The 25,893-nt window shown below is 41.5% G+C and overlaps 1 protein-coding gene across 1 annotated transcript; it reads left to right on the top strand.

Moving 5' to 3' along the window:
• Nucleotides 1-98: 98 nt before the first annotated feature.
• NUFIP1 (nuclear FMR1 interacting protein 1) lies at nt 99-25,624 on the top strand. Its single transcript, XM_075489155.1, has 10 exons — nt 99-580; nt 847-935; nt 2,089-2,193; nt 2,841-2,903; nt 3,239-3,315; nt 10,759-10,851; nt 14,801-15,060; nt 19,144-19,272; nt 21,065-21,297; nt 24,618-25,624. The coding sequence occupies exons 1-10, from the start codon at nt 184-186 to the stop codon at nt 24,954-24,956; spliced, it is 1,785 nt and encodes a 594-aa protein (XP_075345270.1). The 5' UTR covers nt 99-183; the 3' UTR covers nt 24,957-25,624.
• Nucleotides 25,625-25,893: the final 269 nt, after the last annotated feature.

Genomic DNA, 25,893 nt, shown 5'->3' with positions numbered 1-25,893 from the left:
CAGCACTTCCGGCGCTGCCGGATGACGTAATCGCCCGCACTAGTCAGGAGGGCCCCCCCCCGCGGCGAGCCGCTAAGTCCTGGAAGTGACGTATTTTGTAGAGGCCGCCGGTGTGGCCCCACGTGGTGGGGGGAGCACATCGCGGAGCAGGGGCTGCACCCGGGCGGCCGCTGCGGGCCCGACATGAACCCCTTCGCCTGGTACCCGCCGCCCCCGCCGGGGCTCCCCCCGCCCTTTTTCTGCCCGCCGCCCCCCTGGGAGCCCAGCTTCTGGGCGCCCCCCGGGCCCTACCCGCCGCCCGGGCGCTACCCTCCTCCCGACAGCTTCTCGCAGCCCGCTGAGAGCTACTCGCAGCCCGAGAGCTACCCCCCTGCTGAGAACTACGCGCAGCCCGACAGCTACTCGCAGCCCGACAGCTACCCGCCGCCCACCAACAGCTACCCGCCGCCCACCGAGAGCTACCCGCCCGCCGAGAGTTACCCGCCACCCGCTGACAGCCACCCGCAGCCCGACAGCTACGTGCCACCCGCCGCCTGGTACCCGCTGGCCTACGGAGAGCGACCGCCGGGCCCACACGCTGGTGAGGGGTGCCGGGGAGGTCATCTCTCGGGCCCATGGACTCCTTCCCATCCCTTATCAGCAGGGACCCTGGGGCTGTCCCTAACCTTCTGGGGGGTGGAGGACTCCCTCTCCCTCCAAGCATGTGCCTGCTGGTCGTGCAGCCCTGGTTCGTCTCTCCTCCAGGCCCCTCCCTGCCACAGCAGGCCCACCGAGGTAGCAGGGGGAGTGTTTTACCAGCTGTATGTATAACTGGCTCTTCTTTTTTTTTTTTTTTTTTTTTGGAAGGTGGAAATGGCAGTTTCTCCCAGAAAAGGCAAGGCGAGCAAGTGCCTGGCTTTAGTAAATGTTTTCCAGAAGAAAATAACAAGCCAAAGGTATGGACTGGGGTCCCCAGCACAAGAAAGACACGGACCTGTTGGAGCGGGTCCAGAGGAGGGCCACGAAAATGATCATAGGGCTGGAACACCTCTCCTGTGAAGAAAGGCTGAGAGAGTTGGGGTTGTTCAGCCTGGAGAAGGGAAGGCTTCAGGGAGACCTTGTTGCAGCCTTTCAATATTTAAAGAGGACTTACAGGAAAGATGGGGACAGACTTTTTAGTAGGGCCTGTTGCGATAGGACAACGGGCAATGGTTTTAAACTGTTGAAAGAGGGTAGGCTTAGACTGGTCATGAGGAAGAAATTATTTACAGTGAATGTGGTGAGACACTGGCACAGGTTGCCCAGAAAAGTTGTGGATGCCCCATCACTGGAAGTGGTCACTGATCTAGTGACAGATGTCCCTGACCATGGCAGGGGGGATGGATAGGTGATCTCTGAAGGTCCCTTCTGACCCAAACCATTCTGTGATTCTGTGTTGGTGACAGTCGTGTGGAACTTGCACTGTGGTACTACAGAGACCGCATAGTCTCATCTAATGTGCCTGCCCTTACGAGAGAGCAAACATATGACAATCAGTCTGGAAATCTTGAGCCCATTGAAAGAAAGAAACATTTCAACCAAATTCTAACATGGCTTTACTTTAGAAAAACCCTTACCTTACCATGGTGATGCTCAAGTGCCTAAATTACATTAGCACTCTGTTATATTATCAGGGTCAGACAGCCAGATCACCCTGATGTGTGTAGTGGGAGAAGGAAAGATCTCTGCTGCCCTCTGAGCTCTTACATGTCATGTGAGAACAGGCATGGTCTGACTTCATAGGGAAGAGACTCAGGGCTGTAGCCTAGCTCTTCTCCCAGGCCTTGATAAACCTGTGTGAGCCTGCTGTGTTTGCAGAAGTGATAATTGATGGAAAGGTGGCAGGGGAAAGAGCTGAGTGCAGGATGCTTTGTTTGGAAGATGGGTGATTTGAACTTCACTTTCATGTTATATCAGCTTATCTTGAAACTTTTGAAACATGTTTTAATTGATAGCTTTGTTAACAAAAATACTCGTGGAAGTGTTTCACACCTAATTAAAAATAGGAATACCTTGTAATCTTGTAACTGCAATCTTGAGATAATTTCTTCTTTTTTTTTTTTTTTTCAGACCAAAAAGAAAAAAGAGCCAGTTTTCTCTCATTATTGTGATACCTGTGACCGTGGCTATAAAAACCAGGAGAAGTATGATGAACATATTTCACAACATAAACAGGTTGATAAGTTTGGCTCGTTTTATTTACACTTTGATTTTTAACTTTGTGCATAAGTAGTTAGCTGTAGTTACTCTTTGAATGGAAGACTTAGCAAAGAGATTCCAGGGTGACAAAAAGTGTTAGTAGGGGATGTTTTCTGAATGCTGTGTGTAGGGGAGCTCTCAGTTGTATTTTTGGTTTTATTACTGAAGTCATTTTAATGTCTTTCTTGTGAAGTATTGCTAAGTCACCCCAGTGGTAGGAATTAATTCATTGACATCGGTATAGTATGTAAAATTTTTTGTGTGAAAAGGCTTTATGTGGAAAACATATTTTAAAAATCCACTTCTTTATTGCAAAGAAGTATCAAAATTTGAAGTTGGGAGAGTCTTGCAAATCTTCCTCTTAGGTTAACTTCACATTATCTCCAATTATCAGATACGTTGGCCTCACTGGTTATTCTAAAATCAGATGAAATTTAGAGGCACATTATCCCTTCTTACTGTTTTTACAGTCACATTTGTTTTGAAACTGAGTAGCTTAAAAGTTCTGTATAACTGACTGTACAGGCATCTGGCACTGAGTTTGTTTGAAATGTACTCGAATGCTTGTTTATAATTTGTTTGTGTAACTTGGTGTATCTTAAGTTCACCCCCTTATCTTGCAGTGCACAGAAGAAGGTTGCAATTTCAGTGCACATGAGAAGATAGTTCAGATACACTGGAAGAATGTAGGTATCCCCCTGGGCCGAACATACGAGTCTGTGCAATCTTTACTGTAGTCCCTTTTCTCCTTCTTCAAAGTCTTGCTTTTGTTCTTCTGGAAGGCAAATGTATCACCTCTGAGTAGAATCTGTTGTAAGACAGTGCTGTGGATGAAAATATGTTGAATACTATGGGGTTTTTAATGGATTCATTTTGTAATTGCTGTGTGCAGTCTCACCACTTTTGGAGATGAAAACAGTGTGGTACTACTGTAGTTGGCTGAATGATGCTTTTATTTTTTTCTTTTCTTGTGGCTTTTTTCCTTCCCCTTTTAAACACGTATGAAATACTTCTTCCTTAGGCACATGCACCTGGTGCTAAAAGAATAAAATTAGATAGTCCAGAAGAGATCGCTAGATGGAGAGAAGAAAGAAAAAAGTAAGTAAGACTTGTGACCTATGAATTTGTTTTACTGTGTTTCCTCTGGATGATCATTACATGACAGCTGAAAGGCAGCAGCAGCACATGCTTGCTGCTGCTGTTCCTTTGACTCCACAAAAGTCCTGCGGCAGTGGTCTGTGTCAGAATGCCTGAGCCAGGAGGGTGTGAGCTGCAGAGACTATAATCATTTGGATGGTTTTAATAGAAGGCAAGGTATCAACTGAGAAGGACGTAGCTTTCCCAGGCATTTGATTTGGTACCCCAGGTTAGGTGAACGACATTCCTTTTAGCCTGATCACCGAGACATTTTACGTCAGAAATGTGTGTGTGCTTGCTTGGTGTTTTTTTAATAGCTAAGAAATGTGGAACTCTTGTACTGACCATAATTGTAATACATCCCACTGTGTGCAAATTTCCACAGCCTCAGTTGTCCCGGTAGACCTCAACAAGGAATTCTCCTAATTTTTAAGAACTTTCCACATTGCTCGACACTTTTCTACTGAAAGAGAACAGAATCCATGAATGATGCTGTCTCAAGTAGTCTAACTCACGTTGTACCTAGGGTACAAGGCAAAGTTCACATGTAAGCAGTATTTCTCATTCTGTGATGTGAGGTGGTACAACTTCTTTCCATTTACCAGGATTAAAGTGTTTAAAACTTCACACTGGACTTCTAGAGATCTTATCCCACTGATGTTTGGGTTCCCCGTCCCCTCCCCCCAAAGTCGAACAGATTAAAATCTACCCTTTTCCAGCAGGTGAAAGGTGCTGTAGGCTTTCCTCACTTCCGTTCCAGACTTGGAATATAGTCTTGTGAGTGATCAGTACACAGGTTTTGTTTCCATGAGCAAGAGGATCATTCCTAGATGCAGACTGGGAAGTGATACAAATTTAATTTCAAGATCACTGGTGATGAGCCTGGGCAGTGTACTAGTCGCCTGTTTTTTTCTAAACGAAAATTAACCCATTTGTCTAATGCAATCTTACTGATGAATCCAGCTTGCATTTATGTCAGGAAGCAATGTTAATGCATTCCTGTTTTGAACCTGACTTCCCTTAATAACTTTTTACACAGTGGCTTTGTAAAAAAAGGAAGAATGAGTGGAATGTATGGTAGGAGATTTTTTTTATTGCTTCCCATCACTTTTTGCTGTATTGAGAAGCAAAATTTCTCTCCATGTAATGGGAAGGAGCAAATCCCTGCAAGTTTAACATTCCTTTGGACATGGTTTTGGCTTTTTCTACAAATTTCAGGACCGCAAAGGGAAGTCTTTCACTATGTCAGCACATCATAGCAGCCAACTGTTGTAACTGGTGTCATTTTTTACAAATGAAGATAATCTGTAGGTCCTGGTGTGTGGTGGGGTTTTTTTGTTTGTTTGTTTGGGTTTTTTTGACTTTTAAAAAAAGTCAAAACCAGCTTTTTTGTTGTTGTTTTTTTTAACCAAAAATGTCTTTTGTCCCGTACATTAGCGTAGTAATGCTGTAGTTAACCAGACAAAAATTGCTTGTGATCTGTGCAAGTATAAGTTTGGTGTTCAATTAGTTTTGGTTTAAAGGTTTCATTTTATTCAAAAGATACTTGAGGGTTTGTTTGTTTACTTACTTTCACTCTACATATTGCTCTTTTTTTTTTTTTTCCCCCCTAATAGTGATACTTAGCCAGTCTTTATTACTTACAATACTAAGTGTTTGAACAGAGTTAGAAAAAACCAAAATGTCCTTAGATTTGTCTGTCTTTTGGCCCACACTTAATTTTCTAACAGTAGTTCCAAGGAAAGCTATCAGTACTTGTGTGCAGAGTCTTTGCTATTCATTTGCAACTTTGCATACACTTTTCTGTTTTGGGAGGTGTTTGGGAGAGTTGCTGTGTAGTGGCTGATGCTAAGGTGTAAGTGTTGATATGATGTTTAAGGTATGTATGTCACTACATGCTCTATCTAGAACATGAAGGAAGCAGGAATTGAATGTACAATCACGTTTAGGTACAGTGTGTTTGGGGAGTGGGTGCTGCGAGTCAAGGCAATGTTTATCTACAGTTAATTGTAAGGCTGATACTCTGCCTGAGACGGTTTTGTTGAGTTTCTAGAGAATCTCATGGCATATACTATTGGTTTTTTACAGATGAATATAATTTGGCTCTGGTACAAAATTGCTGAAAGCCTTTGTTCACTGCAGCACAGTAAAATAAATGGAAATAAAGTCTTGTAGTCGCAACCACCAACCAAAAAAGGCAGTACGAGATTAGGACCTTCTAAGCCAAGGCCACTAGATGGAGCACTGCTGTAGCTTATTTTGGTATTTCAGTCCTTGTGTGGGCATCTTGTTCAGCTATAATGGATGGGTGTAGAATGACTACCTGGGTGGCTTTTTATCTCTTTGTACAACAATGAAGATGTACTAACATCCTTCTTTTTTTAATTAAAAAACAAAAAAAAAAGGGAGAAAAAGAGAGAAACCCAGCTGAAACTTTTGTGAAGCATTAATTGGGTGTCCAGCAAAGCATCAGTTTAGTACTGACGGTCTGTTGTTGACTCACAGTAAACACTGCATTGTACAGAAAAAAAGAACACCAGAGGGAGTCTGAGCTATTAGGCAGTTGTGGTTTATGGTGACAGGAAAAAGCCTTTTTCTTTCTAGAAGCTCCAGTCAGAGCTAAGAATGAATCTTTTTAGGTCATTAGTAGTTTGTTTCCAATTAGGTTGCAATGATTTAATGTGTGTGTTTCCATGCTGCATCCCTAATATTCCTGTCTTGCTTGCTTTTTCAGCTGTTATAAATAATTACTTACAGAGTTGAGATTTTTCTTCTTAATTAGCTGCTGTGTTGCTCAGTTGTGTATCCTACTAAAATCTATTAGAAAGAGTCTGTGTTTAAAGTGCAGCCTTACTCACATAGAGGGAAGAGAAGAGGGAGAGCTGGAAAGGAGCGAGTATCTCTGGATGAAGTATGCTGGGTCAGAATGCCGTTTTCCTGTCTTGGATTCTGTACAATGCCCTGTTCATTGCTGCAGCATTCATGTCTCTCTTACCTAAAAGACTCTTTAATGGTTTGTGGCCCACTGAACCTGCTGAGCCAGGCAATCTGAAGTTAAGCAGACAACGATAGACATGAAGTTCAGCAGGATCTCAGGGTTTCCCTATGTTTTGCAGACAGATGGTTGTGAAGTCTGACATCAGCTTTGGTGATTACAATTACTTTTCTTGTTTTGATTTGTTCTGTCCCTTCCAAGTGTTGAGAAATGTGCTGTTTTCAGCATATTTTTGTCTTAAACACAAGTTTAAAGGGAATTATCTACGGTGTGTTTCCTTAATGTGTCAGAATGAGGTATTGCTGTCTTCCCTTCTTTCCAAGTGAGATCTGGGTCCTGCTAGCCCATCTGTTTCTAACCAACTCTTCTTGAGCAAAGGTTATTAGAAAGAATGTGACAAGGCTGCTCTGGTGTTAAAGTGAATTGTTAAACTTACTTTTGCTTAGGTCCTAATATAACATTGGAGGATTTTCTTGATCTTGTCTTTTGCTTGTAAATTCTCCCCCTCCTCCCCCTCGTTCTTTAGTCTGTCGGGTTTTTTTGGTTCGGTTAGGGATTGACTGCTGTATTTCCTTGCAATACATCTGATAGGCTGAGCATGTGCTTAATGAATGAAGGCCAGTACTGTCAACCACACCATTTTTAATTAATTTGTGGTTCTCTAGTTGAATAATGATAATTCTAGAGTAGCTTGGAATCCTCCCTGGTGTTGCATTCATAGTAGTTAAGTAAGTAATAAGGAAAATAATTTCTTAGCACCTGGTAAAAGTAGAGAAGACAAGGCAAAATAGAAGGAATGTGTTGGTAGATCAAGGTAAACATAGATATAATAAAGTTTACTCTGAACTGCAGGGATGGATTAGCAATAAAACTGCCTCAGCTAACATATGGTAAAATACTAGAGATGCAATGCTTGATAAAATGCCTGGGAGTCTTAAACCAAGATTTTATCAGCTCTCTGTTGGGCCATCTTTGTTCCCTTTGGGCTATCCATGTCCCTTTTGCTGTTGGTTGTGCGTACACAATCAAGACCAGCTCAAGAAATTATTGAGGCAATTTGATCACAGTGCTGTTCCTATAAAGATGATAAACTTGTATAGATAGCTCTGGACTCAGAAATTCATTGTGTGAACTGCTATAGAAACAGATCTCTCTTCTGTTAGACGTTGGCAAAGTTCTGTTTTTCCACTGCTTGCTAAGAGCTAGTTTACTCTGATGTTCATGTGAGCAAGATAAGAGTATGCTGGCCTATAAAACATGTATGACTTTGGCTAGTGCACTTGTTTATTGAAAAAAATGTCTACTCACTAAGGCACACATGTTAGTGATTATGCTCAGTGTTGCCATTCCCTGTCTCTGGAAGCTTAGGGTATCCTTTACCTGCATGTTATTTTGTTGGTGTATATGTAATATACTCATCTTAGCCTGAAAACCAGTTTTCTGGTGTTATCCTGACAATTTATGCTGAAAAACTTCCAGTTTGGATTATAGAAGTGTCTTTGGTTGGAAATTGCAGCTGCTATGAAATGGGGCTGCCTTCTCGGGCACTGCTGGCTCCTTCATGAAATCTACTGTGCCAGACCATCACGTCTTGGTTTAACTCCCACTTTTACAGGAAATTGCTTAGGTTTGTAAAGCCTTTGTGGTGACTGATGAAGCTGTCTGTGGTCAAGCTCTGACAAGTTGTTTACAGGACCTGGGTGCTGGGCTAATTCTGCTTCAGTGGTGTTTGTAGGTAACACGTTAAGAACCTTGTTTTATTGGGGGAGGAGGGCATGACTTCTGAGAAGGATTCAAACCCAAGTCAGCTCATCGGATTTTAACACATTGGTCTTTTATGTGGAAAGATTCAGTATAGGCTGCTCTTTCTGCATCGTCGCAACTCTGTTCCAGAGCAGTCTTCCTAATTTTAACCTTCCTGAATAAGAATTCTCTGTACCAAAAAAAATTCAGTTCTTCTCTTTCTGATTTTTGACCTCTTTTGAGTACTTTGTGGCTGTCCTTAGATAGTGAAGTTTTCAAAGTCTGCGATAAAGTCATACCTCAAGACCATAATGTTTCCGTTCTAGGCATCTGCCTCCACTTAGGGTCCAGCTGAATTTTGCTGCCTCCATGGGTAGATCTAGCTGACGTTAGGAGGTGCACAGACCTCTTTGTGCTGGGGCTGTAGTACCTGATGAGTTGTGGAGTTGCACTGGGGCTGGTATGTTGGGATGGGTGGGTAACTTTGGTCCATGCCTCTTTGGTCCACTTGCTCCTTGCAGGGAGAACTGGGGTTGACTTGGCCCGGTCCCACCAGGACCCACTGGTGGGCTTAGCCCAGCCTTGTCGTTGCACAGCAGAGCACCTGGGGAGGAGTGAACCCCGTCTACCTTGTACTGAGGGTGGTGACCTGTGGACTTGAATGTCTAGAGCTTAATACCCACCAAGTCTTTAGATGGAAGAATAAACTAGCAGATGCTCATTTGCTCATTGTGAATGAAATGAAACACTCTGTGCATGTGTGCTGTCAAAATAGGTACGTTTTTGTACAAGTTAAAGGCAGTGAGTAAAATGCCATTTAACATTTGAGGAGAGCTGAAGAAAATAAACACAGCCACTCCAGGTGCCTTCAAATGTGCTTCTGCAGGCATATTCGGATTTATGACGTGAGCTCTCTTCAGCTGTTAGTTACTGCCTGTGTCAACTGGAAGGGTGGTTTAGGAGAAATCTGTCTGTCTTGGCACTGAATTGAACTGAAAGCATTTGTGGAGTCCATTACGGTGGCTCGGTGGAGGGAGTGGTAACTCATAGGAATGAAAGTGGGAGGCAGTCATGTCTCAAACCATGTTGTGAGAGCGTGTCTGAATATGTCCTTAATCAGCATAACTACAGGAGCACTTTGAAGACTTCTTTGTTTCAGGATTAAGGGTCTTCCCTTATGTCTTCTAAAAGAATGAAAAAGTTGCTAAGCTTGGGGCTCTTTTGAGCATAACTATTTACTTTATAGCACTCTCCCCTCCTGTGAGCCTTACTCACGTGAAGGAAAGCACCTTATCCTAAAACTGTGGAGAAGTGCCAAGCACAGGACTCTTTGTCAATGTGAAGCTCTTGAGATTAAATAATTCATTGCATGCTTGCTGTGTGCTGGGAGTGTTATAACATGGATGAACAAGTGTAGCTAACAGGGAAGAGTGGAGATAAAACATCACATTCCTGTGCTTTTTTGAGCTGTATGGTGGATTTCTGGGATAAATGAAAATAGACGTTGACAGCTTGTGTTCAAATCCTCTTAAAGGAGACAAGTTCTGTAATGTGTTTAGGTGTGTCTCATAGGAAATGCTTCTCATCTTTTTCCCTTGGTATGTGGTTGAAGCTGTCTTGCATCAGTGTGAGACTTAACATTCATGTTGTAAAACGGGGAAGATGCATGTGATAAGACTAAATATTTAAAGAAAGATATGTGTCCTTTTTGATAGCTATATATAGTGAGTAGCTGTTCTAAGTTTCTCGTTACTCCATTTTAATAGACTTATCAAATATTTATACTTTCCGTTTCTGTCTAAGAAGCCAGTGGGGGTGCGTGTGTTTCCCATTTACCACCTTTATCTCAAAGCACTGGGATTTAGCTAACTAATGTTTACAGAGCAACTGGTATAGCCATTTTTGGGCTTTGACGGTAATTTGCAGCAGGCCTTGCATGTTAGAACCAACGTGGCATTTGTCCACAGGGAGGGATGGGGAGGGAGGAGGAGAATGGAAGAGAGGGATGGTTTGGGAGATGGTTATAACAGTAGATTTGTTTTGATCTGCATGACTTAGCAATTTTTCTTGGAAGCTGGAAGAAAAAAGGGGCAGTAATTTTGGTGAAGTAGAGGTCAGTGTGCAAGCACAATACTGAATATTGCTCGAGAGGAAGCTTGTGTGCTTTTCTTTAACTATCACATTAAATGAATCTTGTGCACCCAGAAGCTCTTCTTATAATTTTTTTTTTAATATATATTACAAGAACTCAGCAGTTGGTTTGCTAAAGGCATGTTGTACCTTTTAAGATCCTTCAAACACTCCAACTAAAGCACCATAAAAATAAAATTGCAGGACTAAGTCATGCTGTTATGTGTAGGGACAGGCAGAGGGTCCATAAGCATGACTGAACTGTTTGTCTGTAGCTTGTTTCATGGTTTGGTAAATCCAATCATGCCAATTTGGTAGAATTTTTTTTTTTTTTTAATCGGAGTATGTAAGCATAAATGTACTCAGCTTTCTTGCCTTTTTAAGAAGGAAACAGTCTGTTAAACTTCCATGAAACGTTTTAAGAATCTATTACATTGTTTAAAAATCTATTATAGAGTGTGTTGGTTTATTAAAGGGTGAATTGACAAAGTACAGTGAATCATTTAAGAGCCAGTGAATTATTTTTTTTCTTCTAGAAATTTTCCTACGTTGGCAAACATTGAAAAGAAGAAGGCGATGCAGATGCAGAAGGAAGAAAGGGGAGAAGTGCTGACTACCCAACAGTTTGGGTAAGCATTTTGAAACAAGCTTGTTACTTTCCTCCTAATGAGTTCAGAAGTACGCTCTCTTATTGTAGTCTCCCAGCACTTACTGCCTCTACTGTACACATGATCTAGCTGCCCTTTAACAGAGCACAGGTCATTTGACAAACTGCAGATGTAATGTTCCTTTGTTTACAGTGCTTCATAGTCCACTTCAGTTAAATTAAACAATAATTGTATTAGAAATGTGATGTTCGTGCTGAATTCTGCACTCTGGCTTGTTTGAGAAAACCACATTCTAGTGGCCATTCATTAGATCAGTGTAAGCTTGGTCTCTGAAAAAGAAATAATGGGGATGGAAGTCATGCAATATAATGAATCCACATGGTCTAATCATTTAATGCCTGAAAATGGCCAAGAGAGATTTTATGAGTGGATTTGGCTTCTTACTCTCTTTCAGATGATAAATCAATAATCAAGTGAAGAGAGGAGGAAGATTTAACTTTATTTTCATAACTTAAGTAGTGCTGCTTCTTTCTTCTACCCTCCATCATCTTTATCTATCTGCTACCTTTGTTCTGGGTCTAATACTTAATATTGTTGGATTTTTAGCTGTTCTCTCCCTTATACTGTGAATGACTTTCCAGTATGATCTTTGTTCTTTTTTCCTCCCCGGAGTGTCAGTGTGGAGCCAGCTAACTTCATTAGCTCTATGTTAGGGCCTGTGAGAAGACTTTTAAAAATGTTATAATGATCCATGCCCTGAGAATATCACTTGTTTAAATGAAAAAGACTGAGCTGGAGGGCAGGAGCAGACCCACTTCTAAGGGGCTCTTGCTAAATCCCACTTGCTGCTGCATGGAAGTGAAGCTGGAGCTTGTCTGCTTTTTTTTTTTTCTTTTTTTTTAATAGGGAATTATACCAAACAAAATAAAACTTGCACCATGGTAAAGTGGTTGAACTAGTACAGAATACAGTTTGTGTCAGGGTAGTGTGATTTGTTAAATGATGATAGTGCAAATTACCTTGGTGCAGCATATGCTTCAGAAGACCCAACACTTACCCACCCCCTCCAGCAAGTTGCCTTTTGTGACTTTGGAAGGAAGATTTTATAAAAGACTAAAGCAGAAACTTCCTTCAAAAGATATAAAGTTGCACAAGTGCTTTGGACCTAAAGAACCAAACCTAGGCATTGAGACTAAAGCTGCAAACATATGGAATTATGTTTGGAGGTTCTTATGAGCAACAATACGTTTTGACTGTCACAGTAACAAACTGTTCGGTGTCTTATTGGTAACTTGTGGCTGTGAGTTTGGTGCGTTATGTAGTCTTAAATGTCTGTCAGCAATTCCATACTTATCTATTACATGGGTTAGTAACTTTATATCTGGAAAATTGTTTGGGAAAAACAGAGCCCCAAAACTAGAGGTTGGTTACTGTTTGATTTCACTTAGTGACCTTTAACTCTTATTGATGTTAGAAATCTATTCTTTTTTTTCCCCTCCCTTCCCTGAACTGCTAGCACTATAGACTCGATGAACTGTCCAAAAAGCTGTCATTTCTGCTTTGTATATCAACAGTAAAAATTCTGGAATTGATGGTTATCTGGCAAATTTACTGATGCATGAGGCAAAAATAAAATACAGCTTGTTCTCTGCAAGCTGTACTATTCAGGCAAATAGCTAAGTAAGGTTTAGAAGGGATTAGATACTTAACACTTCTATGGCGCTTTCCATTTGTGGTTCTCTGAAGTGCTTTACAACTGCTAATTCCCAGCATCCCTGCATGTGAGATTAGAGATGCAGAAGGACCACTTTGGCAGTCTGTGTGGTGTCTTGCAACAGCTGATTAATAGCGCATGGCTCTTTATCCCCTCTGAACGGGAAGTGAAGAGTATGTCTTTCACGAGGGGAAGGTGGAAGGCAGATGCCAGGCTGATGTTTGTTGGGATGTGTTTGTGACCTTGGGGTTTCTTTCTGGGTGTTTGAGGCCCCAGGGAAATCAGAATGTTGTTTTTAACCCTTGGTCAAGGACAACACCTCTAATTGAGCCTATATTTGTTCAGTATCTTCTAGGTTATACAACATCATCCTGAATTTAGAGCCTGGTTGTACAAATTCAGAAATGCAATTCTCTGTCTAGATGGAGTTGAATTATGGGAGCTAATATTAGCCTTCTTTTGTGGATGAGAGACTGATGCACAGGAAGGTGGTGGCATGCCTCTTGTGCCACAGGAGCACTACGGTGGATGACGCTATCAGGGCTGAGCTGTCATGAAATGACACTCAGAAATGACACTTACTTAGACACTGTCATGAAATGACTGGAGAATGAAATGAAATATGTTTTGTTGTGATATAAAGCCATTTTGAATGCTATGGCAGGCCCTGTTCTCCTCTCGAGAAGGACTTAATTAGGCTGGAGAGGAATGTTGGTAAATGGGAGCGTTTCTGTACAAGCAAAGAAGTGGGTAGCTTGGAAGGGCTGTATGATGGAGGTCTAGAAAAATTGCATAGGTGGGAAGGGGTGAATAGAATGCAGTTATACACTGTTTCTTGTAACTCGAGAAGGATGGGGCTCCCAAATGACCGTTTTAGGCATCAGAATGAAGACAAACCAAGAGAAGTAATTTTTTCACAAAATATTAACACCTTGCTTGCAAGATTTCAGGGATGCCAGACATTCACACAACATCCCACAGCATGAGATGCAAAACCATCAGTGTCTTGGGAGCATATCTAGTCAGAGAAGGTCTCTAAGTGGTACACTGCTGAAAAGTAGGTGAGGAGAAAGGTGACCATTCACCCTGCTTTTATGCTCTTTTTTCTTTCCTCACATGTTCCACTGGCTGCTTATCAGTGACAAGGTACCAGGTTAGAAATACACCTATGAGACTCTGCTTGCAGATGTATAACTCTAGACCCAGGGAGAAGTTTCAGAAAGAAGCTCTTGCCAAAGTATGGTATTATACGGTTAACTAGGGATAACGGGACCTCCACCATGCTGTAGGTGAGGCTGAGGGAGAGAGTACAGAGCAAAACGAACCATGGGGCTCACTCAAGACCGTAGATCTTGTATGTCTTTTGTGGTTGTAATGTGCTGATGATTAGCTGCAGTCTTGTTTTGCTGAATTAAGTTTCTGTTGCTTGAAACTAAGTATTTTCAGGAAGCTTATGTTGTCACTTCTATATTTGCTTTTCTGTCTGGGTCACACCTATTCTTGTATCTATAGACTTTGAGAGTTTGTTAGGCTCTCCAGGTACCTTCCTATAAACATGTTTGGTGTTTATAGGATAACCTGAAAGATTAGTGGAACCAGCATGCCGTGCTCTTTCCATAATTTAGGACTCATTTTGGGTTTTTTAAAATCCATTGTCCTGATAAAAGTGTTTTTTCTTCCTTTTCCATCTGAGTGAAAAAGATGAACGTCATGTTAGTTGGAGGCAGGAGTAGGCAGTTATTATTGCAATTGATGGTGTCAGGTGGCTGAATGGATTTAGTGCAGTAAGATCCCTCTCTGAGCTGTAACTGGAAAAAGGAGTCTTCAGCAGTGGAAGTACGCTTATAGCAGATGATTCCCTTTTAATCCCATGTTCCCCCTGTTCTTGAATGACTTCATAGATTAAGCGAAGGGAATATTTGTTGGCTTTGTAATGTGAAATGGAAACGCTATGTTCTCACACTGTAGATGATCAAGAAACTTGGTTAGCCCTCGTACCCTTTGCCTTGTCAAAAGATAAAACTCATGAACTTCAAACTCTTCATTTAGGTTCCAGCTTTGTCACATTGCTCTGCCAATGAGATGAGCTGTGACTACCTGTCTGGTCTGTCACCACGTGTTAGCTGAGCTGGAGTAAGTCCTGGCATTGTGCTATGTTGCTGAAACTTAAATGTGGTCCTGAGCTGTTTGGTTACATCACTTGGTTTTATTCTCATAGGCTGTCATTTTTATCAGCTTTGTGTTTCTATTCTCCAGCAAAATGAAGGGGATGTGGAAACCTCCAGAAAATGAAGAGAGGTTTGAGCAGCAAGGAAGACAGAGGAGAAGACAAAGGCGCCCATTCTGGAAGAAATTTAGGAAAAATAGTAGCGATTATAATGTACATAGAACACAAAATGAAGCCAATGGACCAGAAAACAGCATGTGTGAAAAGGGACATGAAAAACAGCGTGCTTTGGCTCAGCCAAACGTGAAGGACGTGGACCCTCTTAGTCTTCTGGCAAACAGTGACATTGGTAAGATGAAGGAACTTGGAGAATTTTTATTTTCACTAGTACTGCTGAAAAGATTACTGAACTTTTGTTCAACTTTTGTTTTGAACTAGCAACTTCTGGGGAGAGCTGAGGATTTAGAAAAACACGTAAACCCTGTCCTTGATTGAAAGAGGGCTAACTGGGCATGTTTAAAATGGGATAACTCTCTCTTAGTAGGAGATTGATGCATTGATGCAAGGCTTTACAGTATGCTTGGAGAATAATACTGGGGAGCCTGTTGTCATACTTACCTTCTCATTGTTACTAACAAAAAAAAAAAAAGCCCAGGATTGCTGTGTTGTGGCTACAGTAGGGCCAACAGGGTCACAAGCTTGAAGATAATCCAACATCCCTGCACCTAAAACTTGCACTTAGAACTTCCTTTTAAATGGAAATTTCCGTAGAGAGATATCCTGATTCAGGACATGGTCTTCTAAGAAAAATTTCCAGTGCGATTATTGTGAAACATGGGTTAGTGGTTTATCTAAAGGAGATGGTATAAATCGTGCATTTTGGGGAGCTTCTGCCCTAGTAGGTTTGGCCAGTTATAGAGGAAACTATCTCAGTAGCCTAGAAGTCTTTGTGTGTGTCTGACTGAATTCATGTCCACATGTGCTGGTAGGAGGAGCTAAAACTAGTAGACTTGCCTGAGATACAGTTTGGAAAGAAGCTGAAATACAAAGTCATTGAAGAGGAAGAAAAATTCTGATTTGGAAAGGCTGACACAAGAATGTTTAAGATACTACCAGCATTAAGCACTTCTACATAAGTTTGATTGCAAGCCAATTTGATTGTATTATAAACACACAGGGAAAATCTAGCAGGCTACTTTTATGTCTTTCTGATTTTTCTGTGAAAATTAGGAAGCATTACATTTTATTCTGTATCATCCAAAAATACTTAATCTGAAGAGGAGAAGATGTTGGGAGACAGAATGTAGGAGTGTCTTGGAATTGAAAAATATCCGCGCTGGATACTTATTTGTCTTAGCTTTGTATGTTTTAAAATACATTACTTGCTTTAAATCAATATTTAGCTGACAAACTGAAGAGGGTTTCTGGGCTCTTAATGGAGCACCTCAATTCTATCTTTGTTTTAACCAGTACTTTACCATAATAATCTTATTTTACGTATAATCTCCTGATTAGGAATGCTTTTTTTGTCCAAAACACTTGGCTGGGAAAGGCAGCAAAGGGAACATGATTTGAGCCATAGGGAAGTGATGCTGTAGTAACTTCAGGAAGGAGAGGAAAAGAAATAGCATCTGAGTTGTTTTAAGTTTAGATGCTGAAACTTTTGCTTGCTAGTCAAGAGTTTTGGAAGTGCTGCCAAAAAGTTTGTGTGCAATATTACATGTTCTGCCATAAATACTGTATGATAGCCTAAAGGACATGCGTCAACTTAGGTTGCTAAACCAACGTGTAAAATAATAAAATCTTTATAAAGCCAGAAGAAGAATAAAGTACTTTGACAATCAAATTATTTTTTAAAGACTATTAAATATCCCTTTGTGGTTTTGAAATAACAGTATTTAGAATGTGAAAACAAATGGATTTCCTTGTATGAGTTAAGTTAATTACTTAATGTCAGCATTTTTCTTTTAATTCTGTTTTTTTGCTGCATTATCTAATTTACTCTTGATACTGTCCATATGTGTGTGTGTTCTGAAGTATTGCTGCTTAGTTTTTTTGGTGAGCATGTCTTGTTTCCACATGCTGGCAGCAATATAAACTCTCCAGATATAACTATTTATAATATAGTCAGTAGTGATGCAGTACTCTTAGAATAAGGCATGTAAGCTGACTTATACTGTAGCTATTTTTATCAACAAGGCTAGAATGCATCCCCTGGAAAGACGTCTGATGCTGAGTTTTTCCTCTTGAAAACATAATCTTCAATTAGTGGGAACAAGAACTCAGCATCCCTATGCAATTTGTTTATTCCACTAATCTCTGCGTGTTGGGGAACTTAAGTATGCTTAAATATAACTATTTCCCCACAGCATCTGTGTTTTACTTAATGATAAAAAGTCTAATTATACCAAAGTACAGCTAGTAACTTCTGTTATAATAGGTAGAAAAGGAATGTGGTACTTGCTTATTACACATTATTAAAGCCAGTTGCAGTTTTTTATACTATTGAGAAATATAGTCATAACAAATAATAACAAACACAATATAACTAAGTAGAATTAAAAAAAAATCATACAACTCAAGTCCGTGTTTTTACTGTATAGGTACATTTTTGTTGGAGTATTTAAACCTTTCTAACAGCAGCAGCCCTTTCTCTAGAGGGAATGTATTTTTTGCATAATGCATTCACTTAAGTTCTGTTTAGTGGCTAGTTCCTTCAAAGCTAAGAAGTTGAATGGGAGAGGAGAAAACAGAATTTTCCTCTTGATTTATAAGCATAAACAAGATAAGATGATGAGCCTGTCAGGTGTAAAATTTTGAGGGATCTACTGACCAGAAACAGTCAGTTGTATTCCATAGTGCATAACGCTTCCTCCAAATGTGTTAGTCTGAAAGAGAAAATGTATTCCAGTAAATGTATTTTCCTAATTTGCTAAAAAGCAAATGAAAAGTAATTCTTTCAAATTTAAAGAAAATAAAAAGGCACCCAACCCCAGTATGGACTCAGCATTTTGGATGAGATAGAAAAAAGCAGCAATGAACCAAAATAACTCGGAGTAAATGCTATTTTTATAATTGCTTAAGTATATGCAGATGCTCTGTATTCTCAACTAGAAAAATGCACTGCATTTAGCATGAGCTTCCAGTGCAATTGCAAATTGGCATGATTACTAAACCAGTGAGAATCATCCTTGCTCAAAAAGAGCTCAAAGTAAAAAGAGGCAGGTAGGTAGTTTAGATAAATACCTGTGTATTTATCTAAAAGTTGTTTTACAGAATGGCATGAACTCCAATGAATCAAATTGCCAATTGTTAATGATATATTAGAAGAGAATAGGGAAACACTTGTGATTTCAAAATAAAGATCTCAAAAGTGTTTATTTGAGTAAAATCTTATTAAGAAGTGTGAGGCAGCTTTCCTGTGGGGCAGGCTTAGACAGAGAGGGGATGGGAGAGGGCACAACTCCTTTTCTTAGTGAAAATAAGATTGCAACCAGTCTTTTTCTAGAAGTCTCAACAGGCTACTAGTTTCTCAAAATGTTTCTAGTAGTGGTGTGTGTGTGTATATATATATGAAACTTGTATGCAGGTGTATTACTGAAAAGCATTTTCTAGTTTTGCTGCTGACTCTAGCACTGTTCACCTGAGAGTCTTTCCAAGATTTTAATGCATATAGATCCTTTGTTTCACACTAAAGCCATCACAATTTTGCATGTATATTTTTAGGAATCGTTTTCTGGTAGGGCTCTGTTTTCCTAGTATCCTCAATTTCAGCATTTTTGGTCTGCTTGCCTCCTATCTTCCTGGTATTCTCTTTTGGGGTAGTTTGAGACTGTAATACCTTGCTTACTCATGCACGGCCGTAATGCTCTGCGGGGATTTAAGTATCAAATGGTCTGAAGTACTGCTGGAAACCGATCGTCTAATTTGTAGCCTTGGTTCTCAATGTCCCTTATGAACTTTTTTACGATCTGAGAATTGCCTTGCTCTTAAATTCTCGCTTTGAATGAGCCTAATTCTCCCCCTGCCCCGACTGGCTTTTGAATCCTTCTCCCCTGCCTCTGCAGGACTAAATCGAGCAAGACTTCAAAACATACTATGAAATCCTCTCTCTCTTTACCTACGCTTGATAGTAAAACCTATAATTACATTTGGTATGTGAAGAAAGAGCCAGAAAGCCCAAGCTCTTGTTCAGGAAGCTTTTTTTGCTTCTGTAGCTTTGCTGGCAGGACTGTAAACCAGTGGTGAGATGACTTTGCCACCGAATGTCTGCAGAGGGTAGGCAAGTGTGGGGGTTTTTTAATCAGTCCACGGTGTTGAGCAATGGCGCTCGACATCGGTCTTGCATAGTGGTGAGATACCAGCAGCAAGGCTGGCTGTTGGCATGCAGGAGTATCGGGAAAAATCCCTCTTGACTTTTCTCTCCCTGCAGAATCCGACAAGGACGAAGCAGCAGCCGAAGACAGGAGGCTGGGATTAACCGTTGTTCCCAAGCAGGTCACCTCTGCCCTGAGTTCGTTGTCGGCCAATTACGGCAGCATGTCCGACAGCGAGCCTGAAGGTGCGTAGGAGTGTGTCCTCTGCCCTTCTCCTCTCCCCTTCTGCCCTACGTCACTGTGCTGGTGTGCACTGCAAGCAATGATAAGATCTGATCACAAATGACCTTTCTTTGGGAAGGGTGAGGGGCTTCGCCTATTCTGTATTTGGTCCTTTGCCATCTCCTGTCCAATTGTCCAGGTCCCATTTACTTATAAATGCAGCATTTATGAGTGCAGTAGCCCAGTGGTAGCTCTTTATGGCTGCGTCCCCAGCTGCTGAATGCTGCAGATTATCGGTGTCAGACAGAACCTACGTAGTACGTACAATTTCTTGAGAAAAAACTTTTAAGAGAAATCAAAGGTGTTGCAGAAGAAAATACAACATATAAGCTGTGACTTATATTTAGCAAAGTTGTTAGTGTAATGCCAGTTCAGTGGCTGTATCTCCAAAACTCTTGGCTATGGAAATGCCTTTTGATTTCTGGCCTGCCTACCAGTGCTGTAATTCAGAGTTGTCTTGTACCTGTTGATTTTTAGGCTTAAACAAGTAAAGAGAGAAGCTTGTAAAAGGTTATGCACAGGGATGTTTTTGCGGTCTGTGTACAGATCCTTTCAAGGTTGCTTTCAGTGACAGTGCATGCTAGTACTGGTGTAAGCCATGCATAAAGACAGGCTGGGAGGAATAAAAGGATATGCCATTATTCTGCTCCTCTTGTTTCCCCATTCCTCCCTTCTCCCAGTTTTGAGCACTAACCGGGGTTACTAGGTGAGCTATTACTTGTTCCCAGTATGGGGATAGCTCCCAGTCTCAGAGAAGCACCCAGACAGAACACAGCATTTGTGCAGGCAGCCAGTGCACAGGGATGGCCTTGTCCACTTGGCCTGTGCCGCATTTAATGCCTTCCCCCCTCCCCTCTTTCCCCCCCCAGCCCTACAGCATACTTTAGAAAGCCTCAAACAGAGTTTCCTGAAAGATTGAGTGGGGTTTTTTACCCCCTTTGCTTGCCTTTTCTCAGCAGCATGTCCTGGGTTGAAAGGGGGGCATAAAATGTCTTTGGTTAGGGTGTGTGTCATCAAATTTCCCAAGCCTTTTTTCCCCTAGTTGGAGGAAAAAAAAGCAGCCTGTCTTCAGTCTTGCTTCAAATCACGTTTGAACAGTGCCAGAAAAAAGCTGTTATGCTCAACCTGTGAACTAATTTCCATGTCCTTAAGGGCTTTTTCCATAGAAGGCTTCTGGGTGTTGCAGTAAGACTTGAACTCGGTAGTACTTGGATTTTGTGCTTCTCTGAGTGTATACATCAGTGTATGGTAAAGAACTGCTGCTGCTCCTTGTTTTTGCAGATGCTCACTATGCCTTACTCGCCCTAGATGGCCTACCCAAAGTTACAGAGAGCATCTAGCAGGCAGGGAATTGAACTTAGGCATCCTCTGCCCTAATGTATCATGATTTTCTCAGCAGCCAAATTTGCAGCAAGCTATATTGTGAAGCGGAAGCAATGTACTTTCGAAGTGATAACAAGGCAGAAGTTTGAAAATCCCATTCAACTCTTACTACTTCTATTTTTCTTTTTGTATTGCAGAATTTAAATATCTTGTTTTCTTTTCTGTGAATGTTTAGAGATTATTCTTTGTATTTTAAAAGAAACGCCAAACCCAAACCAAACAAAACCCTCCCTCCCTCCAAGTAAACCTTGAACATCTTCACATCAGGGTATGTGAGCAAGAATAGTACTAATGAACTGTCAGTGCATGGGGATATAAGCATATTAAAGTGGCTTTTAAGTTTGAGATGAAAGTGTGTTCTTTTTCTTTAAGAAATCCCTGTCAAGACTGCAACAAAAGCTGAGAAAAACCAGGCTGCGCTCAGAAATACGCCTCAAACTACTTATGTTCCTTGGAGTCGAAACCCGAATCAAAAACGTCCAGAACATGCAGGCACGACGTTAAGAAGCTCGAATTCAAATGCGCGTCCCCCCAGAGGGCCTGATAACTGGGGCAAGAGAACATTACCTCTCCTTCCGAAGCGCCGTCCAACTCTGCTGGAAATGGTAACAGTCTTAGTGCTACAATAATGCCTCCTGTACAAGAGTAGCACTATTTGTGAATGGTTCTCCTCTTCCCTGTGGGAAGTTAGAGCAGTCTGTTAGCAAAGGTCCTGTCTTAAAATAGCGAAGTGAGCGTTTCACTCGGAGAAAGTGTAGATGCTTAAATACCCTGGTGTGCATTCAGTTAATGGCTGACTTGGTGAGCAAGACATGACAACTTAATCATGTGCCTAAAATGAGCTGCACAAAGGACAAAACCTTTATTCCTCCCTCTCCCCTCTCTGTGGTAGTACGCAGTCGGTTTTGTTTGTGTGTGATCCCATCAGCCTTATTCCAGTCTTCATCCCTTTGCTCCTGGCTTTGCTTTTCAGCTGCCTTCCCCTGATCAAGGAGCACACAATTTTTTCAGATGCAGTCAAAGAGATCTTGTTGATTAAGGGTGTTGGTGACTTAAACTGTATAGAGTAGTGTTGAGCTGCAACCTGCGCATGCATGGGTTTCTTCTCTGTAGGCACATGTAGGCCAGTCTGAGGAAGTGACAGTGCTGGTACCTTGAAGAGTAGGTTGGTGTCTCAGAAGGGTAAAAAGAGGTTTGTAGGGGTGAGTCCAAGGTGTTATGATTCTGTTCTCAGTAACAGTGCAAAGCATCCTATTTGGAAGCTTGGTGGCTTTCTTTAGTGTAAACAAAACTTTGAAGCTTTTATTGCATTTAGTGCTCAAAACCAGTATCCGATAGGTAGACTACCCTTGTGATTCTGTAAATAGCCAGCATAGAGCTCCCCTGTCAAAGGAAAACTTGCTGTGGGCAGAGCACAGGAGAAAGCAGGGTGCCACTGACATTAGGGCTCTGAAACAGCACAGGATGTTTAGGCAAGAGATACCTGATAAGCCACATCCCAAGCTGCAGATGTGGGAGAAATCCCTTGATAGTCCTTTTAGCACATACTACCACTGCTGCCAAGAATTAAAAATCCTAGTGACTGAAAAGGAAGTGTTTGCCCTTTGTGTAGCTCCCTAAGCATGCAGTCATCTTTATCTCTTGCTCTTCAAAGTTGTTGGTGATCAAAGCAGTGAGGACTCTGGAAAAAAAGTCATATGGAGTCCCACATGCTGAGAGAAGCTGGCAGAACATTAGAAGCCTGAATTGTAGCTTGCCAGTATAGTCCATTTTTAAAATTGCATTTTGGTGGGGGTTTTTTGCCTTTTAATGTTGCTCAAAACTGTTGTTAAAGGATGTGTACTGTGGCGTGAATCACAGAGGAGTGCCTGAGATTTGCAGGTAGGCTTCATCTCTCAGAAATGGTCAGTGTATAAAAACCTTGAGGAAGCAAAGTTGACATTTTAGTGAGTGACTGCTGAGAATGTATCCAAAAAGTAAGGAAGTGGGATTGCTAAGAAAAAGGTGGTGTATCAGTGAAATGATGCTTTAAAAAAAATAAAAGGGGAGTTAGGAGAATAGCTGCAGATGTCTATTGGCACTCATTTGGTGGTGAGCTTGGGCACTACTAAAACGTGTTTACTGTTTGCATGGCTACAACAATGTGTGTTTACCCATTCTGTATGCTGACAAAATAAAAAGCCTGTGTAGCATCACTCCACTGATACCCATCCCTGCATTAAAAAATAAAATACAAAGATACAGTCTTTGATAGGGTGATGGTGCATTCCATCTGTGCCTTTATTTGGCCATTTGGGAGTTCAGCGGTTTCTCCCAGTCCGGGAAAGAGAACACCACTGCGCTGTCCTTTCTCTGCCCTAATGTCCATCTCTTAGTTCAGACGCGAGGTTTCTGAAGGCCAGTTTTAGGTGTCAGCTGCTTGTAACACCTCTTAGTAACTAGTCTAAATAGAAATATGCACACTTTAAAGTGGCTGGTTAAACCACTGTTGAAACTTATAACAACAAAAAAGCTCTGTGACATTACAAGCCAAATTTAGCTAGGATGTGTAATACAGATCTGCAAATGATCAGATAGTTACAGATTTACCCGCTTGCTTTAAACTTGTTTGTTCAGAGGACTAGTTTGGCTGACACTCACAATGACAGAAGGTCCTTCAGCCTTCTGGCGGATTTTTTTTTTTTAATGAACTTTAGTGAGGTTAAAGGAGATGAGGGAGGCTTCTGGCACTTTGATTAAGCTACTAGAGTTAAGTTGGTGGATTATAGCCCAAACCAGTTATTGCTGTTTGAATCCATAGTCTGTTACCTGATGAAACATGCCCTTTCCTTGTATTTATAAGTATCTTTTACTCATAGGGGTTTTCTAAAAATGCATGGGATATTAAATTACAGATACAGTATAACCTGGAAAGTGTAAAAGAGGCTAATAGACTTGCTGTCTTGATGTACTGGAATACGTGTCTTGGAATGCGTTCTTTGTTTCAGGTGTTAATTATAGTCCATGATACGAAAGCATCGTCATCTGGGTCTACAGTCAGATAACTGGGGGGGAAATTCCTGGTATTTAGGTCTATTCCATGACGTTCTCTACCACCTGAGCAAACTGAGACTGACAGCTTAATCCAAAAGATACCATCAGATTTGTCACTTGTTGTACCTGCCTTAGTGCATTAATGGTGCTAAATGAGCGGTGCTTAAACGTTTGCACTTTGGACATGTGTGTATCTTTCATCCATTTCGGTGGTACAGTCATGTGCCGGTACCATAGTGAATCGTGGCCATTATGAGCCTCTGTCATTGTAAAAGTAGTGTTTGACCACCAACCTGCGCTGCTCTAGCAGCTTGCTGCTGCCCAAAAGGGTAGCTCCCTCCCTGCCACCTCCTCTCCAGATGCCTGATCCCACCTCTTTTTCTCTGCTATGCTGGGCCTTTTGCTCACCCTGTTCAGTTTTTGACACACACATACCCCCCAAAAAACCCCAAGCAAACAAACAAACAAACAAACAAACCCAGAACGCCCCACTACTTGCTGCTAATTGTCAGGTTTGTTTTCTCCTGGCTGAGGAGTTGAACTGATGCAGTAAGATCAGTGCAAGCTGGCGTGAGGGAGGAGGGGACAGCGAGCCCTTAGATCTCCCAGCCGAGCAAGCTGTGCGGTAGTGCTGTCAAACACGCTCGCTGGCTCTGCCAAAGCCCCGGTCAGTTGGTGGGAAAGCACCCAGTGTGGGAATCCATGGCTCTCCTGTGCTGTCTCTCGTAAGACAGTCTCCTGCTCTATGTGTCCAGGACTTCTGTGAGAGAGCCACCTATTTAAATTCAGAGATGTTCAAAATTACTGAGTAGAGCTGTATATCTTGCTAGGCTTGTATCAGCTACAGAGCAATAGAGGGAAATGTGCATCATCTTCTCTTCTTTCTTTCCAGTTACTGGCCCAGGACATCCGACATGAAAGGAATGTGATTTTGCAGTGTGTTCGATACCTCATCCGAAATAACATGTTTGGACTTCATTTTAAAACAGAACCACAAGCTGAAACAGAGACTGAACAGTCCTCTACAACTACAGCAGAGTCTTTGACAGACAAACTCGATGAATCTAATCGTTCTTCTAGCTCTGACCTTCAGTTAGCAGGAGGAGGAGAAGATGCATTATTAATAGCCCAGGGTGAGAAAGCACCTGTGGATCAGACTTCACAGATGGCTCACTTGGCAGATGAGGACACGTGGGAAACCCCGTCAATTCAGTGTGAAGAAGCACTGTAGAAGGTGTCTGTTGTGGACAATAAAGCAAAGGCTCACCTTTTCTACCTAACTGATGCTTTCTGAAAGACAAAGACATCAGTATACCAAAATAATCATTAAAGTACATACTGAAAGCTGTTAAAACCACTTTTCTGATCTGTTCTGCCCGAGATGGCCATTTCCTTGTGAAAACAGCATCCGTGTTGAGTGATTGCGTCTCCCCGTGGCAGAAAGGCAGCAGTGGCACAGAGTATGACCTTCCCTAGAGTAGGTGTGGATCCCCACTTTCGAGCTTCAGAGCTCTGAATGTTTTACCTTGTTATGAAATGTGTGTCAGTCCATCATCAGAGCCAAATAGTGTTGCAGAAGGATGGATCTTCCTCATGTGAAATCATGGTCTGGCGTGCCTGGGAGTATCCGAGTGTCCAGAAGTATTTCAGTGTACTTTTGAAACAGTAATTCAGTGCATCCTTTTTTTCCCCAGCTGTTATTTGATATAATATATCCAATATAAATGTAATATATCCAGTATAAAATGAAGAAATGAAATGGAAGATATAACTGACCTGGCTCTAAAAGTACTGCTTGCACCAGGAGTCTCCTCCTTTCTGAACTCATTTGTTAATTGAGCAGAGAAATGGAAACGAGGGTGCAGGCTGATGCAAGAAGCCTTTTTAATAAAAAATAAAGATACAATAACTGCTCACTGCTTGTGTCAGTGCTAGGTTGCTGGTTGACCTCAGGTACCCAATATTAAACCTTAGGCCTTAACTGCTGTTATAGTCATTGCCTGACAAATTAACTCTTGAAGCAAACTCTTAGTATTAAGAGTATTATCAAAGTTTAGAAGGCTTACCAAGAGTTACTGATTTGTTCCTTTTTAGTATGCATTGGGAATTTATTAGTTGGCCTTCTGGAAGAATGTCTTCCTTGGTACATTGTTACGATGCTCCTACAG

Source organism: Mycteria americana, chromosome 1 (assembly GCF_035582795.1).
Source record: "Mycteria americana isolate JAX WOST 10 ecotype Jacksonville Zoo and Gardens chromosome 1, USCA_MyAme_1.0, whole genome shotgun sequence".
NCBI classification, from domain to species: domain Eukaryota; kingdom Metazoa; phylum Chordata; class Aves; order Ciconiiformes; family Ciconiidae; genus Mycteria; species Mycteria americana.
Note: the sequence above shows the minus strand (reverse complement) of the source record. Positions and strands in the feature narration are given on the sequence as shown.

Bases quoted from the DNA above. Each gene is read 5' to 3' on its own strand.
- NUFIP1 (XM_075489155.1), top strand. From the start codon at position 184: ATGAACCCCTTCGCCTGGTACCCGCCGCCCCCGCCGGGGCTCCCCCCG. The intron at 581-846 runs GTGAGGGGTGCC...TTTTTTTGGAAG, and splicing joins ACCGCCGGGCCCACACGCTG to GTGGAAATGGCAGTTTCTCC. The intron at 936-2,088 runs GTATGGACTGGG...TTTTTTTTTCAG, and splicing joins AAGAAAATAACAAGCCAAAG to ACCAAAAAGAAAAAAGAGCC.